The sequence below is a fragment of the Protopterus annectens genome, chromosome 3.part0 (assembly GCF_019279795.1).
Source record: "Protopterus annectens isolate FY-2018-M chromosome 3.part0, PAN1.0, whole genome shotgun sequence".
In the NCBI taxonomy this organism is placed as follows: Eukaryota; Metazoa; Chordata; order Ceratodontiformes; family Protopteridae; genus Protopterus; species Protopterus annectens.
Genome location: NC_056731.1, coordinates 484582380 through 484603036, shown reverse-complemented (window position 1 = coordinate 484603036; position 20657 = coordinate 484582380). Strand labels below are relative to the sequence as shown.

Genomic DNA, 20657 nt, shown 5'->3' with positions numbered 1-20657 from the left:
TATCTGCTTCACTTGATTTTGTAGTTGTTTGTATTGAATAAAATGAGAGGTTTTTTTTGCTGTGCTGCTATAGCTTCCAGGCTTTATCCCTGGTCTTCATGAGTTGCTTGGTGGGACTAGTTTGCCATCTGGCCTGATTATGTTTCACCCGCCTATGATGGAGTGGAGCTAGATTTAGTACTTGGAGGAATGTGGGGTTAAAAAATTCCAAAGCTTTATCCGGGGGGGGGGGGACTTTCAGAGGATGCCAATTGATGCTTAGCAGAGTATTATTGAAGGTAGCTGGGCAGAAATGGGATATGTCTCTGTCTTTTTTAATTTCTCCAAGTCTTTCAGGTTTCAGGATGGAAATGGACCCCATTTCTTAGTCAAAGTATGATAAAGTTCATGAAATTAGTATTTTCAATCTTTGATGTCATCCAGAAGTGCTCTTCACAGCAACTGCAATGTGCCCAGACTCCTGCAATTCTTAGGGGGTTACATGTGTTGTTAGCATATCTAAATACAATTGTAGATTATTTTTTTATAAGACCCGTTGCTCCTATTATAATTGGAACTGGCTGGGTATCTTGCTTTCACATTGCTCTCATTTCTGCCTGCAAACCATAATGTTTTTATGACTTTGTGTCTGTCTGTATACAAGACATTGTAGTCACTAGGTGTGGCCATCTCAATGATCAATGCTACTTTTGTCTTCTTTTCATGGATCACTATATCCGGTTTTCTAGCATCTATCTTTGTTGGTAGTGGGTGATCCCATCTGATGTAGACTTCATTGTCTGTAATGCTTTGTGGATCATGTTTCTAGTGTTTTTCAGCCACTTCAGTACCATAATATTTGCACAATCCCCCATGCAACATTCTTGCCACATTATTTATGCCTTTCAGTATACATTCCTTCTGGCGTTAGTATATCACAACCAGCAATGAGGTGTGCAACTGTTTCCGATTCTGTTTTACAAAACCTACATTTGTCTGTTCTTCCCACATGTTCAATGGACTTTGTAAACCAATGTGTATGTAGCCCAGTATCTTGTGTCGCCAATATTAACCTTCATCTCTTGGTTTGAATTAGACTCTCCTTAACTATTCCCCACATTTGTTCCTGATCGACATGAGGTTCTTCCAGTAGTTTTCTATACTTGCAACTATAGTTATGCATTTTCCACATTTCTTGCCTTCTCATCTGGTCCTTCACCTTATATTCTTTTTTATTTCTTTTATTTTATTGGCACATTCAGTTGCTGCCTGATTTTTATCTACTACTGGTTTGATTTCCATTCCTGCTTGATGGTGATATGCTTCTGCTAGACTAAGCAGAGAAGTCCATCTTAGATTTATTCTCCTCATGTTTCAAAACTTTCACTACGTTTGGGTCTTGTGAGGTCAGCAGATGTGTGCAGTCCCACAATTGCAGATCTATACACGCAATCAATTTCAAGGAGGCCCATCCCTCCTTCGGAACGGGGAATATATAATCTTGGTATGCACTGATTTTTATAAATCATTTGGTGAGCATGAAGCATCATTCTTGTTTTCCTGCCTAATCTGTCAAACACGTTTTGGGGCCAATCAATTGCTCCAAAACTGTAAGTTAGGATAGGAAGATCAAATTGGTTTATAGTCTGAATTTGGTTCCTAGATGTCAGTGCTGTTTTCAGGATTAACTAAAGTCTTCTAAAGTATTCCTTACTAAGTTTTGTTCACATTTGTTCATGTTTTATTGTTGATCCTTCATCAATTTCCAAAATATTTATACACTTCCTCTTGCTCAAGTTCTTTTATTATCACCTTCTTGTCCCAAACTAATGTTTTCTTGGTGCTGCAGTTTTCCTGCTTTAAATGTTGCTTTTGCACATTTATGAAGATCAAATAACATTCTTATATCATCTGAAAAAGTTCTGACCACTTGCAGTTGTGCCTTCTGTTCCTCATCTGATGAACTATACAGGTCTGTGGTATACTTATAGTGATGTGTATGAAGCACTCTGGTAGGTTTGTGAATTATGTATGCAGGTAAGTGATCACTGATGCTGTTTAGAAGTGTACCTGTGGAGAAGATTCTGCTAGGGTCAGAGAACATGACCCAGTTCAGAACTTGAGCCATTGTTTTGTTTTGTTTTGTTTTTTTGTTTTTTTTTTTTTGGGGGGGGGGGGGTTGTTATGGTAGTAATTACTTGGGTGAATTATATAGGTTGATGCTGGTGATTGGGTGATGATGTAGGATATCTAGCCAGTTAATATTTACATCACCAAGTATAATTGTTCATTTTCTATGTTTTTGGTTAACCAGGCTGGTATTTCCTCTAGTACTGGGATATTATTGCAGGGAGGGATATACAGGACTATAATGCAGATACAAAGTCCCATTCTTTTCAAATTTCTGAAACAACTGGCTAGTAAATTGAGTACTCTTGGCAGAAAGAAGTTTATGTGGACTACCGTGAACTGAGAAATTACATTTCAACTTAGTAATAACAGCAGTGGATGTTAGGTTAGGTAGTAGATCAATCTCAAACCAGTTTGAATAAGAGTCTACCAAAACCAAGAAGTGTTGATTGTTCCACTCGAAGATTTAAGTTGCTACAGTAGACCAAGGTATTTCAGGAACTGGACTTAGCTGAAGCAGTTCTCTTTGCAAATGCGATCTAGTACTATTGCATATTGAACAAGAAGAAAGTACTTTATCAATGTCTTGTGGTAATGAAGGCCAAAATACTAACTCTCTTGCTCTTTTTAGTGAATGTGGATCCTGGGTAACCACGATGCAAAATCTGGATATATGCTTCTTGTAAGGAAGCAGGAACAATAATTTTAGGACCTTTGAAAATAATGCCATCTTCCATCAACAATTCATTTCTGTAAGCAAAATAGGTTTGCACTTCAGGTGGTACACTAGATTGCTTTGATGGCCATCCAACATTAATGTAGTGAATGAGCTTCTGCAAAATTGGATCAGTCTGAGTGTGATCTCTTTAACTCATCAAGTCTAGTGGTGGAAAACTTATGCACTGACATCACATCAAAGTCAAAATTGTCTACATCAGGCCGTTTTGTAATATTTCTGGGTGATCTGGATAAGGTGTCAGCTAGTAATTTGCCTTTTATGTAGACCATCTTAAAATTGTACTTTTGCAACTTGAGCATCATTCTTTGTAATCTCACTGGAGCAGAATGTATAGGCTTCTTTAGAATAGTAACTACAGGTTGGTGGTCCGTTTCAATCTGGATAGCTCGACCATAAATATAATCGTGAAACTTGGAACATCCAAATACTATTGCCAAAAGTTCCTTCTCTATTTGATCATACTGCATCTCAGTTTGTGTAAGTGTTCTAGATACATAAGCTGTTGGTCTGCCCTCTTGAAGTATGACTGTGCCAATACCAAATGTTGAAGCATCACGGGAAAGAGTGACTGGTTTGTTCACATCATAGTATCTTAATTTAGATGAGGTGGAAGGTTTCTGCTTGAGGTATTCAAATACCTTCTGGTGTTGTTCCAACCATGACCTTGCAACATTTTTGCGTGTTAGCTCTCTTAAAAGTGCTGTCAACTCATTGAAGTCTGGTATAAACTTGCCTAAATAGTTCACCATGCCTAAGAAACACTGTAGAGCTTGTACATTATCTGATACTGACATCTCAAGAACAGCTGCTTGCTTGATCGGATCTGGTCTCAAGCCTGTACTTGTGAACAAATGGCCTACATAGGTTACTTCTGGAAGTCTGAATTTGCACATCAGAGGATTGAGCTTCAAGTTTACGTCACATGCTCTGTCTAAAACTTTCTTGAGGTTTCTGTCATGCTGTGCTTCACCATTGCCTCAGACCAATAAATCATCTACTGTTATGGCACAAGGATAACCTGAAAAAATTTGCTCATTTGTACGCTGGAAGACTTCACTTGCAGAATTTATTCTAAATGGCATCTTTAGAAATCTGTATCTGCCGAACAGGGTGCCAAAAGTGGTTAGTAATGAGGACACACGATCAAGCACCACTTGCCAAAATGAACTCTTTGCATCCAAGACAGAAAATACAGAGATGCAACTTCAACTGTGCACATTGGATGATACGTTCTCTATAATGCTTTGCTCAGATCTCTTAGGTCAATACATATTTTGATTTCATCTGAGCCTTTTTTGTGAGCGGCTACCGTGGATGACACCAATTCAGTTGGTTCTGTGACTGGACAAATCACACCTTGCTCACCATTGTATACACCTGAGCTTTTAACTTTATCCTACATAGCTATCAGAATTCTTCTGGCTGATCTAACTACAGGAGTGACCTCTGCTTCAAACTTCATGGAATACACAACTGGAAGTTTGCCTGACTTCTCGAAAACATCAGCATACTCTGAGAAAATGGTTTCAGAAAAACTGGAACTCAAAACTGTACTTATGTAATGGACTTCTTTAGCAAAAGAAATCAGATTCATTCTTAAACATCTTTGAGACCCAATAAGATTACACTGGTCTTCAGACTACATAGAATAAGAAGTTGTAACAGTTCTCGGCCAAATAACATGAAAGCGTCACTGAACCTTCGGTTTGAATTTCTTCACATCCATAAGAAACGAGTCTCGCACTACTGGTCACATTGAGTTGTTCATTAGTTCTCACTTTAGCAAATGTGTCTGCTGATATAACATAAGACTTTGAACCAGTGTCTACTTTGAGCTCTCTGGATCTTCCATTAACCCAGACACTACAAAACACTTCACTTCTCAGTAAATTCACTGCAGCATCTCTTTCACAAAGCACTGAGACACCATCTACATAGAATGCTGACTGCTTGGGCACTACTTGATCAACATGCTTTTTTGTGCAATCTTTCTTTACAACTGTATGAGGCTTACTTGATTTACAAAGTTTTTGGAAATGGTTCTATTTTTACACTTCTGACATTGCTGATGAAATGCTAAACGCCTCTCTCTTTTAGACTCATGATTTGCACCACAATTGCGACAGTTAGCAATAAAGCAAAAGTTTTGTTGATTCATGCTTGAACTGCACTGAGCTTGAATGCACTCCTTTCTTAGAACTTTCTGGAAAGCTACATGCCTTTCCTGGAAACCCTGTAACTGCCACGTGCTTGGACCTGCTTCTGCTTGCCACGTGTTGCATACCATCTACATTTGCTCTGGAGCCAACTGAAACCATGCTCTTGTCACCTGCAAGCATACTTGTGTGTTTTTCTGTCACTCAGGGATTTGACAGATCTCTATGGCTTTCTTTGCTCAAAGTTACATCACTGTCAAAAGTAAAATCTTTCTCACAGTAGCACTATTAGTACCGCACAAAAGCCTGTCCTTTACCAGCTCGTCTTTTAAGTCACCCAACAGACATGTTTTAGCTCCGTTTTTCAAGTCAGTTATATAAGCGGCAAATGTTTCCCCTGGTTTCTGATCTCTTTTGTAAAACCAATGCCTCTCATGTAATATTTATCTGAGGGTTACACATTTCTCTGAACTTGTGCTTCAAACATTCGAGGTCTTCCCTTGATTCAGCTTGTACAACAATATGACAATTCTCACCTTTTCCTACATGTACTGCAGATGCGTACACAAATGAATGCTCTTTTTCTATGGCCTCTGACCCAGCTAAGTTTAACAAAATAAATGCCCTGGTGCTTGCATCTCTATCTGTATAAGCTGCTTGTATAAAACTATTGTACTCTTGCTCAAATATTCTCCATTTCTCTGCAATATTCTGATCAAATACAAGTGGTAGGGGATTTTGAAATCCATCTACCATATTAACACGTACCAGTGTAGGGTTGTGCAAATAAACATAAACACATATGCATGCACATATGTCAGAAACTTATGCCAGTATTTGTAACTTTGTCCAATGCCTTTGTACTTCTGAATTTATACTTTGTTGGGCTTTTCGAAATTATGCTAACAGACAAACTCGTAGTACCTTTGAATAACTGGATTTTATGAAATAAACTTCTCGGGCACTTTATACTTTTGCAATATTGTTTTGAAAGGCTAAAATGCTAAAGTCCTATATCATCATTTTGCTAAAGTCATTTATCATCATTTTTAAAAAAACACCAACTTTACGATGCGACTGGATAACTCTCGGGCACTATAATACTCTTGTAATGTCGTCTTTTGCAAGAAATCACCTCTTATCAATGTAAGAAATATATCAAATAACTGCACAATGCGAATGAATCTACATTCTGTTGCCCAAAACTCAGAAATACTTTGAAGTAATTGCACTTTGCTAATAACTGCATATGTCCCCAAAATGGCAGTACCTTGCTAGGCAACTCTTTACAGTACAAGAAACACTCCGTAATGGTGGGACTTTGCAAACAGACACACCCAGCACAATAACTTTTCGAAATTGCTATATTTTGACTGTATTTAACAAAATAGTTGCACTTTACACACAACTCTTCGAAATGCATACATAGTAATAAGCACACTCTGTAAGCTCTTTTACACACTTTGAGATATTTCGAATAACTTTAGTTATGCCCTTGATAATACGAAGTTGTAGTTTTGCCAAAACATAGCACTTTGCCAAACACATGCAGTCGCCTTGCTTTATTTTTGCTTAACGTGTTCTTTTTGCCCTTATATTTGTTTTGCTCGTTTAAGCCCTTTTCATGCCCAATGTACTTTTCTTGTGCTCATTTGATCCTAAACATGCCAGTTTTGCTTCAAACATGCTCATTTTGCTTTACTGTTAATCACTTCATCAAATACTTTTGTTTTAGACATTTCCTCTAATTAACAACTTTTCATGCTTTCCGCTCACTTAATAATGCAATTTGTACCCTTGTAACGCCCCTTTTTATCTTTTGTATCAAATAAATGGTTGCGCTATTTCTCATTAACTTTGATTCTTTTCTGGCTCTGTTTGTGCTCTTTTCTCTCAGTTTTACCTTCACTGTCGTCTCTGCACCTCATGGCTTTGAATATTATCTCTTCTATCCCAGTTCTTTATTTATTTATTTTAGTTTACATTTGTTGACCAGGTTAGTCCGACTGAGCTAAGTAGCCCTGTTTCAGTGGAGGCCCAGGGAGAAAAGCTCTGACACCATGTCGCTCTCCTAGTGGAAGAGTTTTCATGGGTTCTGTTTAAGCAGCTTTATTTTATACAAACACTGGGCACTGGGAACTAACTTTGGGTGGCATGATGCCAGAGAGTCTTCTTGGGCTAGGCTTATATAGGCTCCAGGGCCATTAGTCTAGTACACACCTATGAAGATGAGAATTCTCCAGTGGACTCTAGCAATGTAATGGTCCTTTAGTCTGTATCCTTTGAATCATCCCATAAAATTGTCTCAAGTGTGCAGAAATTCTCTTCTTTGGTGGGTCTACTCTGAGGATATTAATCTAGGTCATCCATTTATTCTTCCTTCCCCAGTGTCACGTTGACCACGTCACTTCCCAGTTACGGTGGGGGGCCATTACTCAGGATGGACTTTTCAAGCCGCATTGTCAATACAAGAGACCAATCTGCATACAAATGTCCTAGACATGAGACCAGTGCTTCTAGCATTTCAGGCATTGTAGAGCTTTCTCCCTCTAGGAACTATTGCAATACAAACTGACGACATTTCAGTTGTCTGGTACACCAAATGGGGGGGGGGACCAGATCCTACCCCATTTGTTGAGAATTAATGAGTGTGTGGCAATGAGTGATCTCTTCCAGCAGCTTTCTGATAGCATGAGTGATCTCTTCCAACAGCTTTCTTACAGCAAAGCACATACCGGGGAAGTCCAACATTCTAGCAGACAGACTCAGCAGGACCATCCTCATACCTCACGAGTGGTCTTTCAGACAATCGGTGGCACATATGATCTTCCACAAGTGGGGTCAAACTTGCTGTGACCTATTTGCATCCCCCTTCAATAACAAATGCAGCAGGTTCTTTGCCCTTATCCCTCCCCAGGGACAGTCCCAGTAAGATGCCCTAGTCCATGTTTGGCCCTCTGGTCTCCTTTACACTTACCCTGCCCTGCCACTCATCCCCAAATTTCTTCAGAAAGCATATTCAGTTGAAGAGCATAGTGATTCTCATTTCACCCTTCCAACCTCGACAGGTATGGTTTCCCTTCCTTTGGTCTCACTTACTACACCCCCCTTGGATGCTGGATCCCAGTCCAGACCTCCTATCTCGCTCGTCAGGACAAGTTCGCCCAGATATTGCAGGCCTCAAGTTGACCGCCTTGTTTCTCCAATTCTGATGATGGCCAGACATTCCAGGTTTTTCTCCCCAGTTCAAAAAAATCTTAGTCTCTTCCCATAAATCCTCTACTAGAAAAGTTTACAAGAGTAAAGGGAGAAGATTCGCTATTTAGGCTCATCAGAAACAATTAGATCCCTTAACCGCTCCACTTCCAGCAGGTCTAGATTTCCTTGCTTTTATTTTCCAGGACAGAGCATGTTTTTTTCACTATTAAAGCTCAATTGGCAGCCATCTCCAAGTATCATATAGGAAATAACGTATCTCCTTTAGCATCATCTAAATTGTTTAAAGCATTCCTTAGGAGTACTTTCTTACTTAGATCTCCAATAAAGGACTCCACCCCACCTTGGGACCTCACTATGGTTTTACAAGGTTTAGTACACTCCCCTTTTTAACCATCAGCTAAAGTGGATCTCCAGTTTCTTTCTTGGAAAACTGTATTTTTGGTAGCTATAACTTCTGCAAGATGGGTATCAGAACTATAAGCACTGTGTTTCAAAACACGGTATTTGATTTTTCACAAAGATAGTTACTTTATGCACAAATCCTTCTTTCTTACCAAAAGTTGCCTCTGAAACCAACAACAATTAGGTCATCAATTTTCTAGTTTTCTTCCCTAAATTTGAAAATACAGCAGCATTACACCCTTCATCTTCTTGATGTACATAGGCAATTGCATTTTTACCTGGCCAGAACCAAGGCATTCAGAAAATCTGAGCAACTATTTGTTTCCTTTTCTAATATAAGAATGGGAAGACCAGTTTCTAAAACTGCCCTGGCTAACTGGATAACAGATTGTATTTTCCTATATTTATTCCTTCAAAGGTATTGCCTTACCTAAACAACCAAAGGCACATTCAGCCAGGTCATGTCTACTTTGGCAGCATTTTGGGCAAGAGCCTGTATTGACAATATTTGAGCAACTGCCACTTGGTTTAATACTTATACCTTTATTGTGCATTACAAATTGGACATCATTTCCAGAAAAAAGGCTGCCTTTGGTTCCGTGGTGCTCTCAAACATCCTTCTATGAGGGCCACCCAAAGTTACTGTAGCTGGTGACTCCATCCTATTCGTTGAGGAACGAATGAAAATTACAACATCAGATAAAGAAAGTTATGTACTCACCATAATGTTCCATGTGAGTTGTCCATTTTCATTCTTCCTCAGCTTCACTCCCACCTTCCCCTGTCCTTAATCGTAGGAGAGACATAATGGAAGAGTGGTTATGAACCATAGTTCCTGTTTAAGGTCCTGATCTTTCATCTATCACATTCTTGTCATAGTATAATTATCTTAATATATATAAGTATAATATACATATATACATATATATATATATATATATATACATATATATATATATATATATATATATATATATATATATATATATATAAATAATAGCAGCAAACTTGATCTGAGGTATTGTAATGGTCAGGTGCATTATGGGTAAGGGAGGAGCTTGAGATTCAGATCCTAGAATCTGTAGAAAGTGGCAGAGTCAGATCTGATGGTCAGATTCCAACTCATTTGTTGAGGAAGAATGAAAATGGACAACACAGATGGAATGTTATGGTGAGTACATAACTTTTTTTTTTTTTTTTTTCTCTTCTTTTTTTTTTCTTTTCTTTTCTTTCTTATTATGATGTTTTTATGTCATTCTGCAGGCACGTTTGGTTTGTCATCTGGCTGGGTGATCACTTTGTTTATTGATAACATTCCATTCACAATTTGCCTTTTCACTTTTGTAATTTAGTTAAAAATATCTTATTGTTGCTTAAAATCTTTGACAGCAATCGGAATTCATAGGTAGCTCTATAAGATTTGGTAAAGAACGTGAGTAGCTTCTGTATTTTTTATTTAATCTAGGCTTTTTACATGGTTAGGGTAATTTCTGAAAGGTAAGTAGTACCTTTTGTGATTCTACCAGAATTTTTTTTCATTAACTTGTATATTTGTGTCTTACTAGTGATCAAGAATGTGTAAGTTATTAATGAATGATACTTCAAGCAGATCTATTTGGGTCTCTGAGGATAGAATTCCAGCTGGATTTCATTGTCTTTCGTCTTAGGTCAATTTGCTGCTTCTTACAGTGTCTTTAACTGGTGACAGGTGTTCCATGTTACATTATAGGATGGTGGGGTTGTTAGCTGCCTGAGAAAGCTTCATCAGCCAAAGGACCCTAAGATTTGTGGTACAAGTCATGTTTGTTACTGAAGGTGGCCCTTTTTTACAGATCTTTTGTTTTGTTAAGTATCTATAAGTTAGTTGTATAAAATATGTACTAAAGACATTGTGTTTTAGGGCACTAACACATCTTGTCTTGGAAGAATGCATAAATGAACATGAAAGTAATTCTCACACTCTGGCACTCATAATAGACATTATTGATCAACCATTTAAGTAATGTCACTCGGAGGCTTAGCAGATACTGGTAAGAGTGTCAGAGTATGCCCATGGGTGCTTTGTTACCCATTCATGGTATGCTTCCATCCTAGAATGTGAATGTTAGAGATGTATATTTGGACATATATATTTCTGTTTAATAGGATATATGTGTAGTAATAGTGCATGTACACTTCTCTTTGCTAGTTAGATGCATGTATTTCTGTCTGCTAGAAAATATGTAGAATATAGTCAACATTCACACATTTCTGTTTGCTAATATATGTATGTTAAAGGGTTAAACTGTTCTTAGCTAAAAATCAAATAAAAAATGGCATTCATCTGTGATGTAGCATGAATGTAACAGTGTCTGGTACAGTGTCAAGGACTGATAAGAAATTCCTGAGACGCAGGTGCAAGGAAAAAGCAACTCCCTACCAGGTTGGAAGCAAGGATAAAACTTTCACATAATTCATCTTGAAACAGAACACAAAGTAACTTATCAACAGACTGCATGAGATCACAAAATTCCAAACCTGTTAACATCAACAGGCTGTTTTCCTGGACAAGATCTGAATGGCATGAGAGAGAATATAAAAAAGGACATTAAACGTGTACGAGGTTAGATCTGATTTCTTGTTAGATCCGCATACTGGAAATCATTCATGCAGTTTGTAAAGTAAAATCTGAAACAGTAAACGCTGTAAACTGTACAATATTGTACATTTCGTCTGTTATATAAAGTTATTTTTAATAGTACTACGCAGAATTAAACAAGTTTAACTGTAACAGACTTTTATTCTAGCAAGGCACCAAAACAAAACGAGCTGCATTTGACAGCGTCAGTAAGTACAAGACTGTCACTGCAGCACAAACATCAGCACAGCTGCATTAAATAACTTTTCAATGAACACATGTTAAGCTTTGTGTTTTTCCATTCAGGTTTATAGCCAGAGTTTTTAGAACTGTAGACCAGTTTTCAAGCTGTTGTTCCCTCCACAACCCAATCTTCAGAGCTGTGCGCACTGCCTGGTGTTTGGTTAGATTGTAAAACTGTGACAGGTCACATGTGTGGGTAAAGCAAGACATATTCATAAACTGTTTGCCTGGCAAGAGACTGAATTGTAGCTTCTACTTGGTGTCCCTTCACATTCTGCTGACTGCCTTTATTGTTGACAGTTATGGTTTAATATCCAGACTGTGTGTGTGTGTGTGTGTGTGTGTGTGTGTGTGTGTGTGTGTGTGTGTGTCTTTCATTCTTTGGCAGTGGCAGCATTCCAATCCCTTTGTGTGTTCAATAAGTACATAGAGACATAGGCTGGTATTTCTTGTTTTACCCATCACAACTTCACATTTTCCATTTATTCTTTTATTCTCCTTTCCCCAACATTTGTATTTTAAAAATTGTCTCACTGAAATCTGCATTAGTAAAAATCTTTCTCCTTATGTTTGTTCTCCAATACATTGAGCATGCATTAAAAAAGACGCAACAGAAAAAAAAAATATTTAGTCTCCACTTAACTTATTCACTTCTAATAATAAGCTTTCTTTTTCTGTAACAGAATCCTTTTTGACCTGCAATGGCTAATGAAGCTCGGCCTTGTCCTTGTGACATTGGGGACAAGTTTGACTATGGGGGCCTGGGAGAGGAAGTGCAAGTTGAACACATCAAAGCATATCTAACTAAACCTTCAGCGGAGACTGACAAGGCTGTGATTGTAGTCCAGGATATCTTTGGATGGGAGCTTCCTAATACCAGATACATTACTGATATGCTTGCAAACAATGGATACACGTAAGGATTTTTCTCCTTTATGCTTTTATTTATTTTATCAGGAAAAGCTGGTGTTATGATGTCACAACAAAAGCAAAGGCAATTCTTCTAGAATTCTAAATTTTTTAGCAACTGAGATGGTAGTTAAAAATATTGAAAATCATAATGTATGTCTGCGTGTGTGTGTACACGCGCGCACACACGCTCACAAGCATGCATATTATAGTTTTTGCTTTTTTATAAAGAAAGACTTCTTTCTTGTTGTCATCTTCTGTAGCCTGCTTTGAAGTCCTGTTTTCTGATTATAATATTACATGCCCTCCCCACTTATACCAAGGAATCATTTTTACTAGCAAGTTATAGTCTAAGGAAATCTTTCACAAAATACTAAATGCCATAATTCAAACTGTAGTTTCCATTAGGGTCTAGGGTTGAGTGGATGAAAAAAGGTGGAAACTTTAAGCTTTTGAGGAAAAAAAATACAAGAAGAGTTTTTTTTTTTTTTTTGACAGGGAACCAAGAGACCAGCAGTTCCTTACTTAAATATACTGACTCCACAATTGCACAAGTGCTAAGGAAAGAGAAGACACCACAGGTGGTGAATCACTAACAGAGTGTGAGTAGAGACCACACCAGCAGTGATCTTCTGTGGTAAAGTCTGGTCAAATTGCATATTAGCAATCTGAAATTGATATGCTGAAACTTAGTAGGGTAGCCTTCACAATATTCTCCAGTTCTCGTGTCAGTTACTGGAGGAATGACAAATTTGCTGCTGTTATTGTCAGCGTTGTGTAGCCTGTTAGTTTAGATTTTTTTTTCACCAAATTCCCATACTGCATACCCATCCCTAACAAAACTAAATTTCTTAATGCAGATTTCCAAAATATGTAGTGATAGATTGGGCACTTATACTAAAATTCTCCTACTAAACAAATTGTCACTGTGATCATTGGGTGTCTGCAGTAAAAGTGTAAAATACAAACTATCTGAGGAACCGAACATTTTGCTTAAAGGGATTGTAGTTTCTAAATATAGATTATTCTTCCCTTCAGAGAGAATATATTGTTAGATGTATTCAATATGTTGTATACATACACAATATATACACTTGTATATATTTATAATATCTATATGTGTGTGTGTATGTAAAATATATTTAGCAGCAGTCTGTATTCCACCTCCATCATCTATTTCCTTGATTGATGCTATATTAAACAAGATGCTGGACATTACAAACCCATCACAAAACCATGGGCTGATTCAAACTTAGACTGGAAAGGCCTATGTAGAACACATGTAAATAGGCTAGTTACTGCTTATCAACTAACATGCTTAATCTTGAAGGTAATCCGATGAAATCCCAACTCTGTACCCATCTCTTTACTTGATGTGGTTATAACCAGTATATCAAATAAATTGTAATAACAGTGAATATCATAAAATTACTTAAGTGACCACCTGCCTATACTGTCTGTCTGGCCATTTAATTGTCATAAATCTAAAATGATTATTTTGGCAACCAGATTTATCTGGGATTCTGCTGTCGATGCTCTCTGTCTCTGTAGAACTACAGCTGGACTGGAATTCTTTCTGTCAGTGCAGTGATCCCATAACAGCAAGCTCCACTTTATTGCAGACCTTCTTTTTCCCAATCAAGGTAAACTGTTCCCTATGAAAAGACAGGAGTTCAAGGCAAATACTACCCTTGAGTTACCCCTGGTATCAAACAACTGATAAAAAAACAGAGATGAAGCCTGGGCAGACTAGAAAAAGGAACTATACTGTATACATATACATTTAAAAAAGAAGCTAGGTTGGAAATCAGTTGTATCAAAACTGAATATGCTAGGCAAATGCAGACAACTTAACCTAGACAACCAGAACAATTGGAAGGCAGTAAAACACCTCGACACTTCCAAGGTTTTCTGAACAGCAGGTAGTTGTAGTACTCTTAGAATCGGCAAATTGTACATAAAATCCTGAATGGAGAGTGAAGGTTCTCCAGCAGGCTGTTAATGTACAGATAATGCTTGCTGAAAAATAAGACCAGCACTTTACAGCTGCATATTAAGCTGCAGTGAAGACTGAACGGAAAAAAAAAAACAAAAACATATGGCTGTCATTTTCTACACTCACTAAGCATCGTTTTGCTGTTTAGCGAGTGTAAAATTAAAATAAAAACTAAGTAAAAAGCAAAGAAAAGAAATGCCACTGTGTTGGTGTGTGTGTGTGTGTGTGTGTGTGTGTGTGTGTGTGTGTGTGTGTGTGTGTGTGTGTGTGTGTGTGTGTGCTTTTGTGCATGCCTTTGAAAGTGTGCATGCAGAAGAGCATAAGTGTGAGTGAGTGAGACAGGTAAGAGGCAGACAGCAGTGACTGCAACAGGCAGTCAATCGAGACAGATTTTATTAAACATTAAGATTTTTTATTTATTTAATTTGGTTTGTTTACTGGAGTAGAACACTGATCACTACAGACCATTTGCAAGCACAGCCTGGTTGAAGAGATTCACAAAAAAAAGAAAATAAAACAAATTCATAAACACAGAATGTAGATAATCTCACAGACAATTTACGTAACTCTTAATGTTTATCATTATTTTTTAAATGTAGTCATTAGAAGCTTAACTGAAAAGTCAATTGAATACAAAACCATGGACTGTAAGCGGGCCTCCACCTGCAGCGTTGGGTCTCAGAGCACTCCTGGGCGTGTGTTATTTCCACAGTAACACACACACACTCTTGGGCATTATTGACTGCATAGCAAGGATAGTTCTCAGCCAAGTCAGGATATCAGCAGTCTCCCTGTACCTACCAATGTGAGTTTTTGTAACCTACCTCCTTTCTAACCATTGTCACCACTTCACAAGATTGTTGACGTCCTCAGTTCTGTTTCAATGCTTTAGTAAGAAAGAGACAACTTCAAGTTACACACTTTACATCCTAAAATTCAAAAATTATATAACTATATACTCATTAATCCACTTTGATTATTCTCCTGGCTAAATGTTCTTCCCAAATCTCTCTAAATTTTTCTCCCCTATTGTCAACTTCTATGCAACAGCTAAAATACCTGAAAAAAATAGTATATGATCAAATTCTGGAGTAACTGCTAAAATATGCCTTCCTCTCACAGATGCGCAACATGGTTTCTATCCTAACAGTAACTCTCTAACAGCTTGTGTGTGTGTGTGTGTGTGTGTGTGTGTGTGTGTGTGTGTGTGTATACAACATGTATATAATTTTCTCTCTCTCTCTCTCTCTCTCTTGACAGACCACATCCTTACAAATATTAAGCAAAGTAAAGATTCAGGAGGTATCTTTTTAACTCTTAAGAGAGCTTTGGAAACTATTGATTGTGTTATGTTGCCGCATGAACTTTCAGAAAGGCTTCCCCGTGAAACCGGTACAGTGGTTTGAGAACTATCCTGAAAATAGAACTTTCTGAGTGACTGGATCTTAAAATGCCACTCAGAATGGCAGCATTACATATGAGATCCCAGAAGGTTCAATCCTAAACCCTCTATTATTCTCATTGAACGTCAGTAATGTAGCCTGGGATCTGCCTCAGAGTAACTGTATAATCTATGTAGATGACATTCTGAACAGATCCAACAAAAGGTCATCCATTCTGAACAGTGAACTCCAGAAGGATTTTGGAGCTATATGGACATAATTTTGTAAAATTAAGCTGTCCATCAACGCACACACACACACACACGGAAAAAGAAACAGTGATGCTATTTGGCGCATCTGGAAAGTAGCATCCCTGTCTTCAGCATTACAGACTCTCTGGGCATCCTTCTTGCTATCACTACTCATGGGGTACGTAGGACTAATGATAGACCAGCATGTATCATTACACACACACACACACACACACACACACACACACACACACACAAAACCTCAGGTGAAAAAGGTATTAATTCAGTTTAAAGTCTCATAAAAATATCTCACTTGCTGTCCACTATCACTAGATGAGCCATTGCCATAAATGTACTCCTCCTCAGACTGGAATACTCCATCCTTTAAATTCACTTCTTTCTGCACACAATACTGCACTTATTTAATCAGCCGACAATAAATACTTGGATTCGTACACCTAGCTAATGAGCATAGTACCGCACTGCACTTAAAAAAATTACAACAAGAGATAGTTTATTGCTCAATATGCTCATCTGAAGTATATTAAATGATGGCTACTGTGTACCATTCCCTGGTAGGCTGCAGTTTAGAAACCAGTCCCGCACTCAGAAATAATGATGTTATTCAATTATACAGGCCCCCTTTAACATTTGGTATGTGTGAAAGAGCTGTATTGAAAATTGTTCCAGTCTAGAATGATCTCCCAGAGAATATTATGAATATACATCAACTACTGACTTCAGGAAAGCTCTTAGACTACTCGAAGAAAGTAAATGCAAGTGCTATTGAGGCGTAGGTAATGCAATGGTTCCATTCCATAATTTGAAGGTTTAGTCTGTTTGATACTACCTTAGGACAAGAAGAGTAATGCAAATCACCTCCATCTTTTTGTATAGCCATACAATGTTCACAACTTGTTACTACCAGTGTCATGGACTAGAAATCATCTTACCGCACTGTTAGTAGTACGAGATACTTAATTGCAATTCTATATTTATAATAAAATTAATATTGTATATTTAAGCAATAGTAATGTATGCTTTCTTGTAAATGCTGTTTAATGTTTTATTTATTCCTTGTCACACCCTGGCTATGTATAGTGCAAGCAAATTTTGTCAAATGCCTTAATAGCAGTGAAATTTGTTTTCTTTGTATTCCTATGTTTATTTCTTGCTTATTATTGTCCTTGCCATTGTGATCCGGGTTATGGCTGAAAAGTGTCCCTGGACCAGTTCACATTTGCAGTTAAATAAAAATTCTCAGAATCTCTCAGGACTCTGTATTTTGCCCTCTTCTATGCATCATATTCATAAAAAATACATCTGACACATCAGGAGTATCAAAGTAGTGCAAAATGCTGATCATTCAAGTATTACATTTTCCAGAGATTCACAAGCTTCTTTTTTATAAATATCCCTTCATTCACTGAATCATGACTGAATAGCATGAACCTTCTTTTTAATACCTCTAAAGTCAAACCAACATTTTCTACCAGGTCACTCCTGGTTAGCAATGTCATATATGTTACAATCTTTACTTGACTCTACTGCAGCTGCTAATGGAAAATTTCTGTTACTGCAGCTGATTTTTCATTTACTGAGGAAGTGCATTCGGTGAAACATTTTGAGCCAAACCTTAATATCCAGCTCAGGTTTAACATTCACATACAAAAGGCAACCACAAAATTCAACTTCACTCCTAGTAAGCTGTACAGAGTAACAACCTTTTTCACAGATAAAGCTAGAGTTACCACAACCAGAATTTCTCTCTTTCTGTCTCTTATCTGTGGATTTGGCTCTCTAGGACCTCTGTGTAAAATTGTGGGTGATCTGACATGAGGTGATTGAGTTTGTGACAAATACAGGTACACTGTTAGCTGAGGGCCTGAAGATATGATGGGTGCTAAACCATTGTATAGAGGGAGTGCTATCATTGCACTGAAACTTTTGTTTTTGTAATTACACAACTATGAATGTGTCCGATTTGCAGGAGACCCTCAAGTTCTGGCATCTTTCTTAGACTTACAGTGTCAAGGAATCAAGAACAAAATTGAAAAAACACTGCGCGCAAAATTATGCCTCTGTGTCTTGGAAATTCCACTCAATACAGCACTTCCACAGTCCAAAAAAAAAAAAAAAAAAAAAAATCGTCGGTGACAAAGACCAGTTCACAAAATGAATTCAAATAAATAAAAATGAAAAATTTATTGCAGCCAAAAAAACGCCAATACTGGTTAAGCGCTTTCACTTGTTTGAAACGAGCTTCATCCGAACACCATAACTAAGTGATCAGTTCCTTAAATAACATTTTTGGCGCCATTTCAATTTAAAATAAACAACAAAAGTTTAAAGAAATACGCACATATTATAATGTGAAATACGCACATATAAGGAACTATGGTGGCAAATTTACAGATTTGAATGATACCATTTCAATCAAACCATTCTTGGCTTTAAAATGAATAGTATTATATTGTATTTTATTTTATTTATATCAATTTTTATTATACCCGTGTTGGCTATTGATATTTATATATATATATTTTTATGAGCATTGTTGTTTATATCATAATATGTGCGTATTTCACATTATAATATGTGCGTATTTCTTTAAACTTTTGTTGTTTATTTTAAATTGAAATGGCGCCAAAAATGTTATTTAAGGAATTGATCACTTAGTTATGGTGTTCTGATGAAGCTTGTTTCCAACAAGTGAAAGCGCTTAACCAGTATTGGCGTCTTTTTGGCTGCAATAAATTTTTCCTTTTTATTTATTTGAATTCATTTTGTGAACTGGTCTTTGTCACAGACGATTTTTTTTTTTTTTTTTTTTTTGGGACTGTGGAAGTGCTGTATTGAGTGGAATTTCCAAGACACAGAGGCGTAATTTTGCGCACAGTGTTTTTTCGATTTTGTTCTTGATTCCTTGATTCTTTGGTTGTTGCACTGTTCGTTGAGGTAGTAGACTTACAGTGTTGAGTAGTGCCACCGTAATGTTGTCCAAGTTTGAGTTTGATGATGTGGGATATCCAGCAGAGAGGCTTTGCCTAAAAACGACACTGTGAGGGCAGCAAAGGCCTTAGCCAGTATACAAAAGCAGTGTTCTGTGAGGTGTAAGCCATCTCTGATGAAACAGGAAGTCTTATGTGCCATTTCATCTTAGACCAAAATGTGCTCAATCTTCTTAGAATGACACCCAAGTACTTGGGTTCATAGGTAGTTACCAGGCTTTCAGTCCAGAAGATCATTAAGAAGCCTAGCCCAAATTTCTAATTGCACCAAAGCTCCATCTGATGACTTAGTCACGGTCATAAAGTAAGCAGAAGAAGACTGAGGGAATCAAACCCAGCATCATAGGAAGTAGCTGGTCAACAGCTCAATGCCTTAGTCCTCTACACCACTGCCGGACAACCAACTGTTTAAAGTCCATTATCTTTTTGTGGTATTTAGACATCATTCTTGGTGAAGGCAAAATACTACTCACCAGTGCCTTTCTTCCCTTTGCACCATGCGTAGTAAGTGTATTTATTTATTTATTTATTTATTTATTTTTTCCCCAGCTCGTCTCCCTGCATATTTTTCTGGGGAGTGCTCCAGCTCATTTGCTCCCACATGGGTCACTGCTAGGGCATAATCCTATTTGACTAGTTTCAGTAACTTTAGGACATTAGTGGTGTCATGGATTCTGGCACTGTACAAGCAGCTTACATTTACTTTTCTTGTCCAGTCTAGTGAGTCAGCAAACAAGTGGCCATGATTTTTATAGTCTAAGCCTTCAAAACTTTGAACTTTAGCCCCCGGCATGCAGGAGTTTGACTACAAGAAACAAGGGCTTAAACAAGAATATCTGGTCATCCCCCTCCCTCCGTCTTGCTCTGTTATCTGGTCATCCCCCTCCCTCCGTCTTGCTCTGTTTGGGACAAGAAGTCCACTTTATTTTTTTATGTTAAACTCAACATGCCAAGATTGTCCTTGATGGTTCCCCAGTCCCAAAGAATGCCAGTTTATGACTCCTTTTTGGTAATAAGAGTCAAAACTGCAGCCTTCTCCAGTAGTTGAGAAATTAGCATAAGTCTTGGTGTCACCGATGCCAGTGGCAGTGCTTCTGACCTGGACACTTCACTTGGCATCAGTGCTGCTGTCAGCTCTAGTGGTGTCAGGTGGTGTCTCTGGGGTCAGTGATCAGACCCAGGGCATCAGTGCTTATATTGATGCTGGATCTTTCAGTGCCAGTCTGTGGCCCATCACATCCATTGCTGGGGTTTTTGTGCCCAGGTGTCTTGATGCTGATCTAGATTTTAATGTCTATCTCAGTGCCTGTTCAGCAAAAATCATTGCTGTGGTACTCACCTTATGCTGTACCCCACTTTGGTGTTGGCGTTTACAGTGCAACCAGTTAAGTCCTTAACTCATGCCCTCAGCCTTAAAAAGTGAAATAGGTCCAGGGTCTTCTGCATATCCCACCAACAAGTTTAATTCAAAAGCACCAGGCTTCCTTGTCTTCAGAATATCTCCTCCAATGATTTCAAGGAAGACGGTGTGAAAGAAGCATGTTGATGCATTTACTGAATGTTCCACAGCTGAACTTGAAGGTGTAGAGTCCCTATCATCCCCAATTACCCTAAATTTGGGGA

General features: G+C 37.9%; 1 protein-coding gene across 4 annotated transcripts in view; it reads left to right on the top strand.

Annotated features, from left to right (window-relative positions):
- Positions 1 to 20657, top strand: part of CMBL (carboxymethylenebutenolidase homolog) — a 525809-nt gene that overhangs the window by 141975 nt on the left and 363177 nt on the right. For all 4 annotated transcript variants that reach the window (XM_044064911.1, XM_044064909.1, XM_044064912.1 and 1 more), the window contains exon 2: positions 12169 to 12401. In XM_044064911.1, coding sequence (XP_043920846.1) covers positions 12187 to 12401 — 215 coding nt within the window. In that variant the 5' untranslated portion in view covers positions 12169 to 12186. The remainder of the gene's footprint in view (positions 1 to 12168; positions 12402 to 20657) is intronic.